Source organism: Colobus angolensis, unplaced genomic scaffold, assembly GCF_000951035.1.
Source record: "Colobus angolensis palliatus isolate OR3802 unplaced genomic scaffold, Cang.pa_1.0 Scaffold92, whole genome shotgun sequence".
Taxonomy (NCBI): domain Eukaryota; kingdom Metazoa; phylum Chordata; class Mammalia; order Primates; family Cercopithecidae; genus Colobus; species Colobus angolensis.
In genome coordinates, this window is record NW_012123154.1 from 2,047,877 (window position 1) to 2,061,803 (window position 13,927).

Sequence of the window (13,927 nt, forward strand, 5' to 3'; positions counted from 1 at the left end):
TGTATGTCAGTATTCATAGCAGCATTATTCATCATTACTAAAAAATGGAAACAACCCAAATATTCATCATATTCATGAAACATTGAATGGATGAAGAACATTTGGTAGGTTAGCACAGTGGAATATTATTCAGCAGTGAAAAGGAAGAAAGACACTACTGTTACATGCTATACACGACAAACCTCAAAAAAGTTGTGAACTGAAACAAGCTATATGCTAAAGACTATATATTGTAGAATTCCATTTATCTGAAATGCCCATAAAAAACAAATCTATAGAGACAGAAAGCAGACTGGTGGTTTCCTGGCATTGGGAGTGGAAATGGGATTGATAGCAAATGGCACGAGGGATCTTTAAGGGCTGATGGAAACTGGATTATGATAATGGGCATGCAACTTCATAAATGTCCTAAAATCATAGAATTGTATACATAAAATGGGTAAATTTAATGGTGTTATACCTCAATAAAGCTGTTCTTTTTGGAAAAAACAGCTAATGAACTAGACTAGCTCTGCATTTTTTTAGAAATGATTTCTTACATCCTGTGCCTAGATGGCCAATATTAACTCAAGAAACTAATGGACATAGAAAAATTAAATATACCTCAAAACACTCAAGATGAATACAGCAGTCTTCAATAGTCAACGTCACGTCTATTCCAGAGAGAAAAGGTCCAAGTTCAGTGGCTTGAACCTTGTTGCCTTCCACAAAAGGAAGCAGTTGGAATGAGCTTTGCCCCGGTGACACTCTTCCTTGTCACTAATTAACCAGCTCTATAGGAAGATTGCTCTGCCAACACCCTTCTCTGCCTGGAGAGACATCTGGCCAAGTTCTGGTGAGAAGGAAAAATGTCTACTCGTTACCACCAAGCTGCTAGTGATAGTTACCTGGAACTTCTAAAAGAAGCTACCAAGCGAGATCTAAATCTTTCAGATGAAGATGGCATGACTCCCACTCTCTTGGCAGCCTACCATGGGAACCTGGAAGCCCTAGAGATAATCTGCAGTAGAGGGTAAGTTCAACCCGATGGTTTCCGTTGGAAACAGTGTTCACAGTAGGTTTAATAGCAGCAAGAGTCGGGGACGTCAATACAAATACTTTATCCTCTTTCTGGATTGTCTAAGCGATTGGATTTTTAGAGAAAGAGAGAAAACTATGCCTAGAGATGCTCTCTTTTCTCACTGAGGACTGGCAATATGGGAGTGGCTCATCCCTTAGCCCCAGTCAGGGGAGAGACTCTGAACTCTAAGGCATTATCTGCATGGGGAAGAGGGAAGATATTTTAATTCTATGCCTTTAAAAATGCTTTCATGAAATTTAAATAGTTTTCTCTTTTAAAAGAGGCCATTGTTTTACTTGGTTTTAAGTTGTCAACCTTGGTTGGAACAAATGACAGTTTTTAGTTTTTTTGTTTGTTTTTTTATCTATGCTATCAAAATCCCACAGTCTTTTATTAACTTTCAATCCCAGTGCAAGCTCATTATTTTTTTATTTTTTATTTTTGACACAGGGTCTTGCTCTTTTGAGTGGAGTTGCTGGCTCTACAAGGAATCTTAGCCTGTCTTAGCTCTATCACTTGTTTGGCTAGTGGATAGATACACACACACACACACACACACACACACACCATCTCTTTGCCCAGATTTTAATGGAGGAGTCAGCTAGCTCCTCTGCTTGTTCTGCCTATTATCAGAGGGCTAGGTTGTGTTGGCAACCGTAATGCAAGAGGGTAAAGAAAGAGAAAAGGACAAGGTAAATAAAGGAGCCAAGTGAATCCAATTCAATGTACCCATTTATTCAGTATCTGTTATGTGCCAGCTACTTATCTCTTAAGAGATATTTTGCTAGCCACTGGGCACACTGTGATCAACAAGACAGCCACAATCCCTGTCATAGTGATCAGATTTGAGAGGGGAAGGCAAGACATCTATGATGTGTGTGTGTGTGTGTGTGTGTGTGTGTGTGTGTGTGTGCGTTTGCTTTGAGACAGGGTCTCACTCTGTCACCCAGGCTGGAGTACAGTGTCGAGATCATAGCTGACTGCAGCCTTGAGCCTCAGGCTTAAGTGATCCTCCCACCTGAGCCTCCCAAGTAGCTGGGACTAGAGGTGTGCGCCACCATGCCCTGCAATTTTTGTATTTTTTGTAGTGATGGAGTTTTGCCATGTTGCCCAGGGTGGTCTTCAACTTATGAGCTCAAGCGATCTGACAGCCTCGGGCTCCCAAAGTGCTGGGATTACAGATGTGAGCCACTGTGCTTGGTTCATCTATGATATTTGTTACAAAAGGGGAAACAGAGGGCACTAAACAGGCATTTACCTCAATCTCAGGGGTGAGGGAAGGCTTCCCTAAAGGGAAAGCATTTAAGCTGGGATTAGGAAAATGAGAACAAGTTGGCCAGATGAAAGAGTGTTTTCCCTAAGACGGAAAACTGCGTTCTGAGAACTAGAGAAGCTGAATATGGCTGGACGTGGCTCAAGTAGGAGTGGGGTCAGGGCAAGTGTGAGAGATAAGACCAGATCACAAACAGCCTTATCAACTCTGGTAAGGACTTTATCCTAAGGGCCCAGGAAGCCATGTCTTGAGTTTATGCAGGGAAGCTTCCAAAGTAGATTTATGTTTACAAAACTCACTGAGGTAGATGGATAACAGTCGGAGAGAATGTTTGGGGACGTTTTAATGGTCGAGATGAGTTGGACTAGGGTAGTAACATTGGGAATGGGAAGATATAGTTGGATTTGAGTGGCAGTTTGGATGTAGAATCAATAATGATTGACTGGACGTGGGCAGATAAAGAAAAAGGAGGGTTAAGGTCCCAGGTTTTGGATGTTGACACCCTTTATTAAAATAGGGGACATTTAGGAAGAGTCAGAAGAACCCAGGATTGGGAGAGTTCTCGAGTTGAAGATTGAATGAGGAAGTGAGTGAAGCAGATCTTCCCCATCTCTCTTGTCTGATTAAAACTTTCTTTTCTCAGACACATCGATCCCAATCAGCCAGTCTTCTCCAGTCATCTCATCTCTTCTCCTACGCAGCCTAGGGTTCCCCAACTTTCTCCATCTACAGAAAGTCTACCTCCTTCCACAAACTGCAAGATGTCAGTTACTTTAAAATCAATGTATTAGCCTATTCTTGCATTGCTATAAGGAAATGCCTAGGCCTGCATAATTTATAAAGAAAAGAGGTTTCACTGGCTCATAGTTCTGCGGGCTGTACAGGAAGCATAGTAGCTTCTGCTTTTGGGGAGCCTTCAGGAAGCTTCCAATCATGGCAGAAGGAAAAGACATCTCACATGGCAGAAGCAAGAGCAAGAGAGCAAGGGGAGAGGTGCTAGAAACCAGATCTAATGAGAACTCACTATCATGAGGACAGTACCAAGGGGGATGGTGCTAAACCATTCATGATCCAGTCACCGCCCACCAGTCCCTACCTCCAACATTGTGGATTACAATTTGATTTGAGATTTGTTCCCCACGAAATCTCACAGATCCAAACTGTATCAACCACTGAGTTTGTCCTCCTAGAAGAGGGTGTGGGGTTCTTCTCAGTCAACAGAGAGCTCTTGTTCCATTTGAGGACCATTTTGAACAGTAATGCTTAGGTGTTCTCTCTCTCTCGCCTGTGAAAGCATGAAATATTCTCTGACAATCACTGTTCTGCTGGTCTTTATTTCTTTTTTATTTTTAATAGAGACAGGGTCTTGCTTTGTTGCCCAGGCTGGTCTCGAACTCCTGAGCTCAAATAATCCTCCTGCCTCAGCCTCCCAAAGTGTTGAGATTACAGGTGTGAACCACAGCACTCAGCTTGGTTCTGCTAGTCTTTAATTACAAAAGTAACATGAGCTGAACCCAAAAAATTAAACCTTACATATGCACACAAAACATGAAGAAAAAATGTCCTATAATGCCATGCTACTAAGATGTATATAGTTCTCTCTATATATAATATAGTGTGTATAAATACATTTTAATATTCTTCTGTAAATTTCAGGGACTTTGTAGGACTCTAGTCAGCAAATACATTTCTTAGCCAACCCCTCTCCTGGACACATAGTTTGTTTTCCCTAGTTTGAATAGTGCTATGATGACTATCCTTGTACATAAATCTTTGCTGACATTGTCTTTTTTTTTTTTTTTTGAGATGGAGTCTCTCTGTCGCTAAGGCTGGAGTGCAGTGGCATGATCCTGGTTCACTGCAACCTCCACCTCTCGGGTTCGAGCAATTTTCCTGCCTCAGCCTCCCAAGTAGCTGGGACTACAGGCATGCACCACCACGCCCGGCTAATTTTGTATTTTTGTATTTTTCGTAGGGACAGGGTTTCACCATGTTGGCCAGGCTAGTCTTGAACTCCTGACCTCAGGTGATCTGCCTGCCTCGGCCTCCCAAAGTGCTGGGATTACAGGCGTGAGCTACCGGGCCCGGCCATATTTTCTTGAGAATAAATTCTCCAAAGTGAAATTTCTGGATCAATTTGCATTTGTGTTTGTCCATTTGTACTGCTATAACAAAATACCTTACATTAGGTAATTTATAAAAACCAGAAATTTATTTCTTACCATTCTGGCAGCAGGGACATCCCAGATCAAAGCACCAGCAGGACTGGTGCCTGGTGAGAGCCCTGTCTCCGCTTCCAAGATGGTACCTTGTTGTTGCACCCTCTGGCTGTGTCCTCACATGGAGGAAGGGAAGGAAGGGGCAAAAAAAGAGGCATATTCCCTGTGTCAAGCCCTTTCATAAGGGTGCCTAACCCCATTCATGAGGGCAGAGTCCTCATGACTCAATCATCTCCTAAAGGCCACACTGCTTAACACTGTTACATTGACGATTAAGTTTCAGCATGAATTCTGGAGGGGACACAAACATTCAAACCATAGCAGCATATGTGCAATTTAAAGACTGTGTGTGTGTATAAATGGACATGTTGTCCTTCAGAAAGCGAGTACCCATTTTGGCCAACATGATAGGTCCAAAATGATATATCAGGCTAGGTGTGGTGGCTCACTCCTGTAATTCCAGCACTTTGGGAGGCCAAGGCGGGCGGATCACTTGAGGCCAGGAGTTCGAGGCCAGCCTGGCCAACATGGCGAAACCCTATCTCTGCTAAAAAGACAAAATTGGCATGGTGTGGTGGTGCACACCTATAATCCCAGCTACTCAGAAGGCTGAGGCACAAATTGCTCCTGAATCCCTTGAACCCAGGTGGCGGAGGTTGCAGTGAGCCGAGATCAGACCACTGCACCCAGTCTGGGCAACAGAGTGAGACTCTGTCTCAAAAAACAAAACAAAGAGAAAATGATATATCAGTGTGGCTTTAATGTTCTTTTCTTTGGTTACTGATGAGTTCGAAAATTCTTTTTATGCTTAAAAAGAATTAGCCATTGGAATGCCACTTTTGTGAACTGTGTATTTATAACCTTATTCCACTTTTATATTGGGGTTTTCAACATTTCTCCTTGATTGATAAAAATGCTTTTGAAAGTTAACAATATCAACTCTTGTCATATAGGTTACAACTACTTTATAATACACAGTTTACATTTTTGACAACAGATTTTTAAATATAAATGTAAACATAAATATATATATTTGTATATAAGTCTATCAATCTTTGTTTTGTGATTCTAACTTTGAGGTCATGACTCAATATTGACTGATCCTTTAGTGCTATTTTTAGTTTCATTTGTTATTTTAAATACTTTATATAATTTAAGATCTGAATTATGATCTAACTCTGCATTCTCCAAGTGGCTACTCATTTGTTCGAACACAATTAGTTGTTACAGTCTATCTCTTTCTCCACTAAATTGACATGGTAACATCATTTCTTTCAATGTAATATCAATATCCAGCCCCCCGTTTGCTTATGTTAGTATTTATTAAACACTGGCTATGGGTGCAAATATTCTTCTAACCTTGCTTTTCCTAGTCCTTCCTTTTCAACTCCAGTCTTGGATCTAGTAGATCTCAGATTTGTTTTCTTGCCCTCAAAAGCATCTCAGATCTGCTGTGTTGAGTAGACCTGATGTAGGCTAAAAAAAAGAAAAAAAGTCTTGTGAGGCCCCTTTTTGACCATAGCTAATCCTGGGAACCAGTGTGAGGCTAAATTTCCAATTAGATTTAAGGAAGTTGAAAAGGGAAGAAAATTAGCATCTCACATCAGTCAGAATGGCTATTATAACATCAAAAAATAACAGATGCTGGTCAGGTTGAGGAGAAAAGCGAATACTCATACACTGTTGGTGGGAGTGTAAATTAGTTCAACCGTTGTGGAAAGTAGTGTGACTATTCCTCCAAGAGCTAAAAGCAGAACTACCATTCAAGCCAGCAATCTCATTACTGGGTATATACCCAAAGGAATATAAATCCTTCCACTATAAAGACACATGCCTGGATCACACCTGTAATCCCAGCACTTTGGGAGGCCAAGGAGGGAGGGTCATTTGAGGTCAGGAGTTCAAGACCAGCCTGATCAACATGATGAAACCTCATCTCTACTAAAATAAAAATACAAAAAATTGGGTGTGGTGGCGCATGCCTGTAATTCCAGCTCCTCAGGAGGCTGAAATACAAAAATTGCTTGAACCCACAAGGAGGAGGTTGTAGTGAGCCAAGATTGCGCCACTGCACTCCAGCCTAGGGAACAGCAAGACTCCATTTCAAAAAACAAAGAAAGAAACATGCACGTGAGTGTTCATTGCAGCACTATCACAATAGCAAAGACATAAAATCAGTCTAAATGTCCATCAATGACAGATTGGATAAAGAAAATGTGGTACATATACAGCATGGAATAGTATGCAGTCGAAAAAGAATGAGATCACATCTTTCGTGGGAACATGGATGGAACATGGATGGAGATGGAGGTCATTATTCTTAGCAAGCTAATGCAGGAACAGAAAACCAAATACCACATATTCTCACTGATAAGTGGGAGCTAAATGATGAGAACACGTTGGCTTAGTGCCTCGTGCCACAATAATCTACAACAAACACTAGTGATAAGAGTTTACCGATATAACAAACCTGCACATGTACTCCTGAACCTAAAATTAAAAAAAAAGAAAATTAAAAATTGAATTTAGAAGCTAATCAGCTATTGAAGTCCATTCCAGTCTGATGATTTAAGAGTTTATCTGTCATTACCTGATAGACAATGAATCCTATAGCAATCATTTATAAAAAAACTCTGGCTTTGTTAGAAAACTATTTTCCTTTCTTTCTTTTTAAAATTTAAAGATGGAAAGCCATCATTGACATGTATTTTCCTGCACTAGGAAGCATAATGGCCCAATTACAAAAAAAAAAAAAAATTCATTTTACCTTTAAAGTGTATGAAATTTCTTGGTTTTATTTATTATTATTATTATTATTAGGATGGAGTCTTGCTTTGTCGCCCAGGCTGGAGTGCAGTGGCGTGATCTCGGCTCACTGCAAGCTCCACCTCCCGGGTTCACGCCATTCTCCTGCCTCAGCCTCCTGAGTAGCTGGGACTACAGGTGCCCACCACCATGCCAGGATAATTTTTTTGTTTGTTTTTAGTAGAGATGGGGTTTCACCATGTTAGCCAGGATGGTCTCGATCTCCTGACCTTGTGATCCGCCCGCCTCGGCCTCCCAGAGTGCTGGGATTACAGGCATGAGCCACCGCACCCGGCCAGTTTTATTTTTTAAAATGGAAACTAGACTTTTCCCCGCTGCGGATTCTTTTTTTTTTTTTTTTTTTTTTTTTTTTTTTTTGAGATGGAGTCTTGCTTTTGTCGCCTATCCTAGAGTGCAATGGTGGGATCTTGGCTCACTGCAACCTCCGCCACCTGGGTTCAAGTGATTCTCCTGCCTCAGCCTCTGGAATAACTGAGTCTACAGGTGCCCACTACCACACCTGGCTATTTTTTGTATTTTTAGTAGAGACAAGGTTTCACCATGCCGACCACGCCGGTCTGATTCTTAAAGAAATACGTACTTATTGTAACATTTCACATCATGTTGAATAGAATTGATAAAGTAAAAATTACAGCAGTTCCCACATTCATCAACATTTGGGTATATATCCTTTCAGACTTTTTCCTCTGAGTACATGCAAACACATGTACATTCTCTCCCTTAAAAAGACAATCATATAAACTATACTGAAACCTTCTAATTATTTAACAATATATCATGGACCATTTGCACTTAAAAGTTGAGATCCATGCCACTATTTTATTTTATTTTTTTAATAATTTCAACTTTTTTTTTTTTTTTTTTTTTTTTGAGTCAGAGTCTTGTTCTGTCGCCCAGGCTGGAGTGCAGTGGCATAATCTTGGCTTACTGCAGCCTCCACCTCCCGGGTTTGAGTGATTCTCCTGCCTCAGCTTCCCAAGTAGCTGAAACTACAGGTGTGTGCCACCATGCCCAGCTAATTTTTGTATTTTTTAGTAGAGACAGCGTTTCACTATATGTTGGCCAGGCTGGTCTCAAACTCCTGACTTCAGGCGATTCACCTGCCTCGGCCTCCCAAAGTGTTGAGATTACAGGTATGAACCACCATGCCAGGCCAATTTCAACTTTTAGATTTAGAGGGTACATGTGCAGGTTTGCTACGTGGGTACACTGCAGGATGCTGGTGTTTGAGGTATAATCGATCTCGTTACCCAGATAGTGAGCATGGTATCAAATAGTTTTTCAACTGTTGCCCTCCTCTCATAGTCCCCCATGTCTGTTGTTGCCATCTTTATGTCTGTGAGTACCCAATGTTTAGCTCTCACTCATAAGTAAGAATATGTGGTATTGGGTTTTCTGTTCCTGTGTTAATTTGCTAGGGATAGGATAATGCACGCCACTATTTTAATGACTTCATGGTATTCTGTTTTATGGTTTTTGTTAGTTTGTTTTTGAGATGGCTTCTCACTCTGTCATCCAGGCTGGAGCACAGTGGTGCGATCTCAGTTCACTGCACCCTCAGCCTCCCAGGTTCAAGCAATTCTCCTGCCTGTCTCCAGAGTAGCTGGGATTACAGGCGCATGCCACCACCCATGCTAATTTTTGTAGTTTTAGTAGAGATGAGGTTTCACCATGTTGGCCAGGTTGGTCTGAAACTCCTGGCCTCGAGTGATCAACCCACTTTGGCCTCCCAAAGTGCTAAGATTACAGGTGTGAGCTACTGTGCCTGGCCAGTTTCATTATTTTTATTAGTTAACAAAAATTGTATATATTTATGGTGTACAACATGATTTTTAAAAATATGTATACATTGTGGAATTAAATCTAGCTAATTAATATATGTGTTACCTTCTATACTTTTTGTGATGAGAACATTAAAGTCTACTTGGTAGGCAATTTTCAAATATACAGTGTATTCTTATTAACTATAGCCACTGAGCTGAGTGGCTCATCATGATGGCTCATGCCTGTAATCCCAGAACTTTGGGAGGTTGAGGCAGGAGGATTGCTTGAGGCCAGGAGTTCGAGACTAGCCTGGGCAACATAGCAAGGCCCCATTTCTATAAAAAATAAATAGATTAACTAATTAAAAAACTATAGTCATCACGTGTTACAATAGATGTCTTTTACTTATTCCTCCTGTCTCACTGAAATTTGTGTCCTTTGACCAACATCTCCCCAGTCTGCCTTTCCCTAGTTATCACCATTCTACTTTCTGCTTCTAGGAGACTTTTTCTTTTAGACAGAGACTCACTCTGTCACCAGGCTGGAGTGCAGTGGCATGATCTTAGCTCACTGCAACCTCCACCTCCCGGATTCAAGCAATTCTCCTGCCTCAGCCCTCCCAAGTAGCTGGGACTACAGGCAGCCGCTACCACGTCCAGCTAATTTTTATATTTTTAGTAGAGACGGGGTTTCACCATGTTGGCCAGGATGGTCTCAATCTTTTGACCTTGTGATCTGCCCACCTCAGCCTCCCAAAGTGCTGGGATTACAGGCATAAGGCACTGTACCCGGGCTCTAGGAGACTTTTTAAGATTCCACATATAAGTGAGATCATGTGGCATTCATTTTTCTGTGCCTGTCTTATTTCACTTAACATACTATCCTCCAGGCTCATCCATGTTGTTGAAAATGACAGGATTTCTTTGTTTCTTAAGACTGGATAGTATTCCATTGTGTGGAGTGACTGTGTTTTCTTTATCCATTCTTCCACTGATGGACACAGGTTGATGCCATAATATATTTAATCAGTTGACTATTCATGATGCTTAATTTGAATCCAGTCTTTTTCCTGTTATAAGTAAGGTTGGGAGGAACATTCTTGCTCATTCATCTTTGCACAAAGGTCTTCTATTTCCTTAGGACAAATTCCTAAAGGTAGAATTGCAGATTCAAAAGAGTGCCTCATTTTAAAGACTTTTTGTGTATATTGCGCCAGGAAATTTGAACCACTTTCTGCTTCTTCCAGCAGTATTTCTTTTCCCATACTCCTGCCAAAACCAAGTATTCCTATTCTTTTTAATCATTGCCTATCTGATTGGCAAAGGGCAGAGTATTGTTTCAATTTGCATTTCTTTGATTATTAGTGAGTCCAAATATTTCTTCTTATGCAGAAAAACATTTTTGAAAGAATAGTTGTTTTCTGAGAACTTCACAAAAAAACAACTTCAGGAGGAGAAATTGGAATGGAACAGATGCTCAGAGTAATTTAAGCAAATTGCCTACTTAGTGACAATAGTGCTAAGCCAGCTTTAAAAATTAGTGCCCAAATGCACTGATCTACCAAAAATCAAGGGATGAATGGGTTATTTGAAATCTCTTCAGTGAGTTTCTCTTTTGGGGAAAAAGGGAATAGAAAAAAATCACACTAGACTGAGCTTAGCCCAAGAAAACCATAGAGCATCAATGTTGAACTCAGACGATCAAACGAGAGAGACCAGTTTGCCACCCGGGCAGTTATATGCAATGGTTCTATCAAGAAATGTGAACAATGATAAGTAAGGAATTTAAAAGGACTCTATGCAACTTGTCTGTAGAAAATATTTTCATTTAAATTGTACATCAATTCGGAAATGTGTCTGTAAATAGAATTTTTGCAAGTTTTTGTTTTGTTTTGTTTTGTTTTTGAGATGGAGTCTCGCCCTGTCGCCCAGGCTGGAGTGCAGTGGCGCGATCTCGACTCACTGCAAGCTCCGCCTCCCGGGTTCACACCATTCTCCTGCCTCAGCCTGTCGAGTAACTGGGACTACAGGCACACGCCACCAGTCCTGGCTAATTTTTTTGTACTTTCAGTAGAGATGGGGTTTCACCGTGTTAGCGAGGATGGTCTCGATCTCCTGACCTCGTGATCTGCCCTCCTCGGCCTCCCAAACTGCTAGGTTTGCATGCGTGAGCCACCGCGCCCGGCTGAAGTTTTGTGAATTTTAATAGCTTAAAGCCACTAGGAAAACCCATGAATTGTCTTACTGACAGTTTCATCTGTAAATCTGGAATTTTGCATTTGAAATTTTCTCAAAAGAAGACCCACCTTTGGGGTCATCTCAGGTTTACTGTTCTTCCTTCTGTCTTGAAAGCATCATTCTTAAGATTCAGTGAAATGGGTGCAGCCGTAAGAAAAAAAAAACCAATGAGATCATGTCCTTTGCAAGGACATAGATGAAACCGGAAGCCATCATTCTCAGCAAACTAACACAGGAAGGGAAAACCAAAGACCACATGTTCCAACTCATAAATGGGAGTTAAACAATGAGAACACATGGACACAGGGAGGGCAACATCACACCCTGGGGCCTATTGGGGGGTGGGGGGCAAGGGGAGGGAGAGCATTAGGATAAATACCTAATGCATGAAGGGCTGAAAACCTAGATGATGGGTTGATGGGTGCAGCAAACCACCATGGCACATGTGTACCTGTGTAACAGACCTGCACGTTCTGCACATGTGTCCCGGAACTTAAAGCAAAATAAAGATTCGGTGAAATGGGAAAATTCCACCACTCTATGGTCTTAAGCATATACATTTAGCCCAGACATCTTAGTGCCTTTCTGCATCCCTCCTACAGCTCACCGCTCCCAATAATTTTGTTTTCAACTTATCCAATCCAAGGATAACTTCAGGCAAATTTAATCAGTATGTTTGTGTTTCTGTTTATAGTAACGTCTTGGGTGTTTTACAATCCCTCTTTGATGTCTAGGATACTTCAGGAGTCTTTTGCATCTAGTGTTTATTTAAAATAAAAAGTGAAACCACGTGTTTAGCGGGGAGGCACAGCGATCCCTTAAGATGCAGGTCTGTGCCAAGGTTGAAGGATCTCCTTTCATCCCAAACAATTAAATCAGGCTGACTGACCAGAGCCTTCTGGAAACTGGCTTCCCAGCAAAACTATGTTACTTAATATTTGCTTTCCTTAGATTTGATTTCATTTTCTTTCCTTTTCCACTCTTCTCCCTTACCCCCAACTCCACGCACTCTGGTCACGCTGATCTATACTCCTGGTTCTCCAAATATGCCTTTTAATATCAGCCATCTGTGCCTCTGCTCACACTGTTCTCTCTGCTCAGAAGGAGGTTACCAGTTGCCAGCTTATGGGCTGGAGCTGGTCCACAAATGTGTTTTATTTGGACTTTACTATATTTTTCTTTTAAATTGGAGCCAACACTTAAAAATCACAGAATTTCTCATGAAATTCTGGATTTGTGGCTTCATATGAAAAATGGGAACTCTGGCAATATTGTTTCTACTTTTATTCAAGGGAGCTGAGCTGTGGCTGTCCTTTCTAGGTGGAGTATGCTTTTAACTGTGACTTCGTTGACAGAACAAACTTGGCCCCATTCAGTCACTTATATGACTTGCTTGGCCTCTTTGGGTTGGGTTTGAGACTTGTGCTGGGACATGTGGGTTACCCAAAGGAGAAAGAGACACAGGCTTTGTCCTTTGGGGCATATTATCCAATTAAGGAGACAAGACATAAATATTTGTCAAATTAAAACTATAAGTGATTGATTTTTATTTTTAATTTTTTTGAGACAGAGTCTGGCTTTGTCACCCAGGCTGGAGTGCAGTGGTGCAATCTCAGCTCACTGCAAGCTCCACCTCTCAGGTTCTCCTGCCTCAGTCTCCCGAGTAGCTGGGACTACAGGTGCACACCACCATACCTGGCTAATTTTTGTATTTTTAGTAGAGATGGGGTTTCACCATGTTGAATAGGCTGGTCTCGAACTCCTGGCCTCAAGCCTCCCAAAGTGCTGGGATTACAGGTGTGAGCCACCTCACCTGGCCTATAAGTGATTTTTAAAAACCCACAAGCGTTATTGTGCTGCAGGAATTTACTAGTTGAATACAAGGAAAAATAAATACATGTAATCAAGGATTTTGAGTTTGGGGGCAAGGGGAAGGATAATAAGTAATGTTTATTCAATATTTACTATGTGCCAAGCAGTTTTCTAATGCTTTATGTAGATTAACTTATTTAATTCACATAACTCCATGAATAGGTGACAGTATTATCTTCAATTTACAGATGAGTGTTAGGAATGTTTGCTTTTTGGTGTTGTAAAGAAATAGTATTTAAGCATAAATGTAATTCTTTTAGTAAGGCTATTTTTACTTTTCGTAGAAAGGGTTTATTTGTTAGTAGTTTTGTTGTAAGAGTATAGTGAACAAAGGAGACAGGGTTATTTATAACTTCACATGTTTACTTTATTGTTGTGTTTGGTTTTTATTGGCTGGAATGAGACTTTACATTTTGTATTTGTCTTGATAGGTTAGTAACTTAGAACTTCTTAAAAGAGGCAAAGGCAGAGGAGAACAAAGGAAGGAGGAAGTAACTTCTGGAATGTTGAGAAAGGTAAAAACACTTAAATAAGGAAGAGGAACAGGCTATGACTTAATATTTGTTTGGACTAGTATAAATATGTTAGGGTAAATATTTAGGCTAAATTGTGGGAGTTAAGAGTATAAAGTATATTGATTTTTTTTATTATGGCTAGTCGATATTTAAGAATGTTA

General features: G+C 40.8%; 1 protein-coding gene across 1 annotated transcript in view; it reads left to right on the plus strand.

Annotated features, from left to right (window-relative positions):
- Nucleotides 1-805: 805 nt before the first annotated feature.
- The window catches only part of ANKS4B (ankyrin repeat and sterile alpha motif domain containing 4B), a 30,802-nt gene continuing 17,680 nt past the window's right edge, over nt 806-13,927 (plus strand). Inside the window, exon 1 of the mRNA XM_011931898.1 lies at nt 806-1,012. Within this exon, the coding sequence (XP_011787288.1) occupies nt 849-1,012 (164 nt within the window). The 5' untranslated portion in view covers nt 806-848. The remainder of the gene's footprint in view (nt 1,013-13,927) is intronic.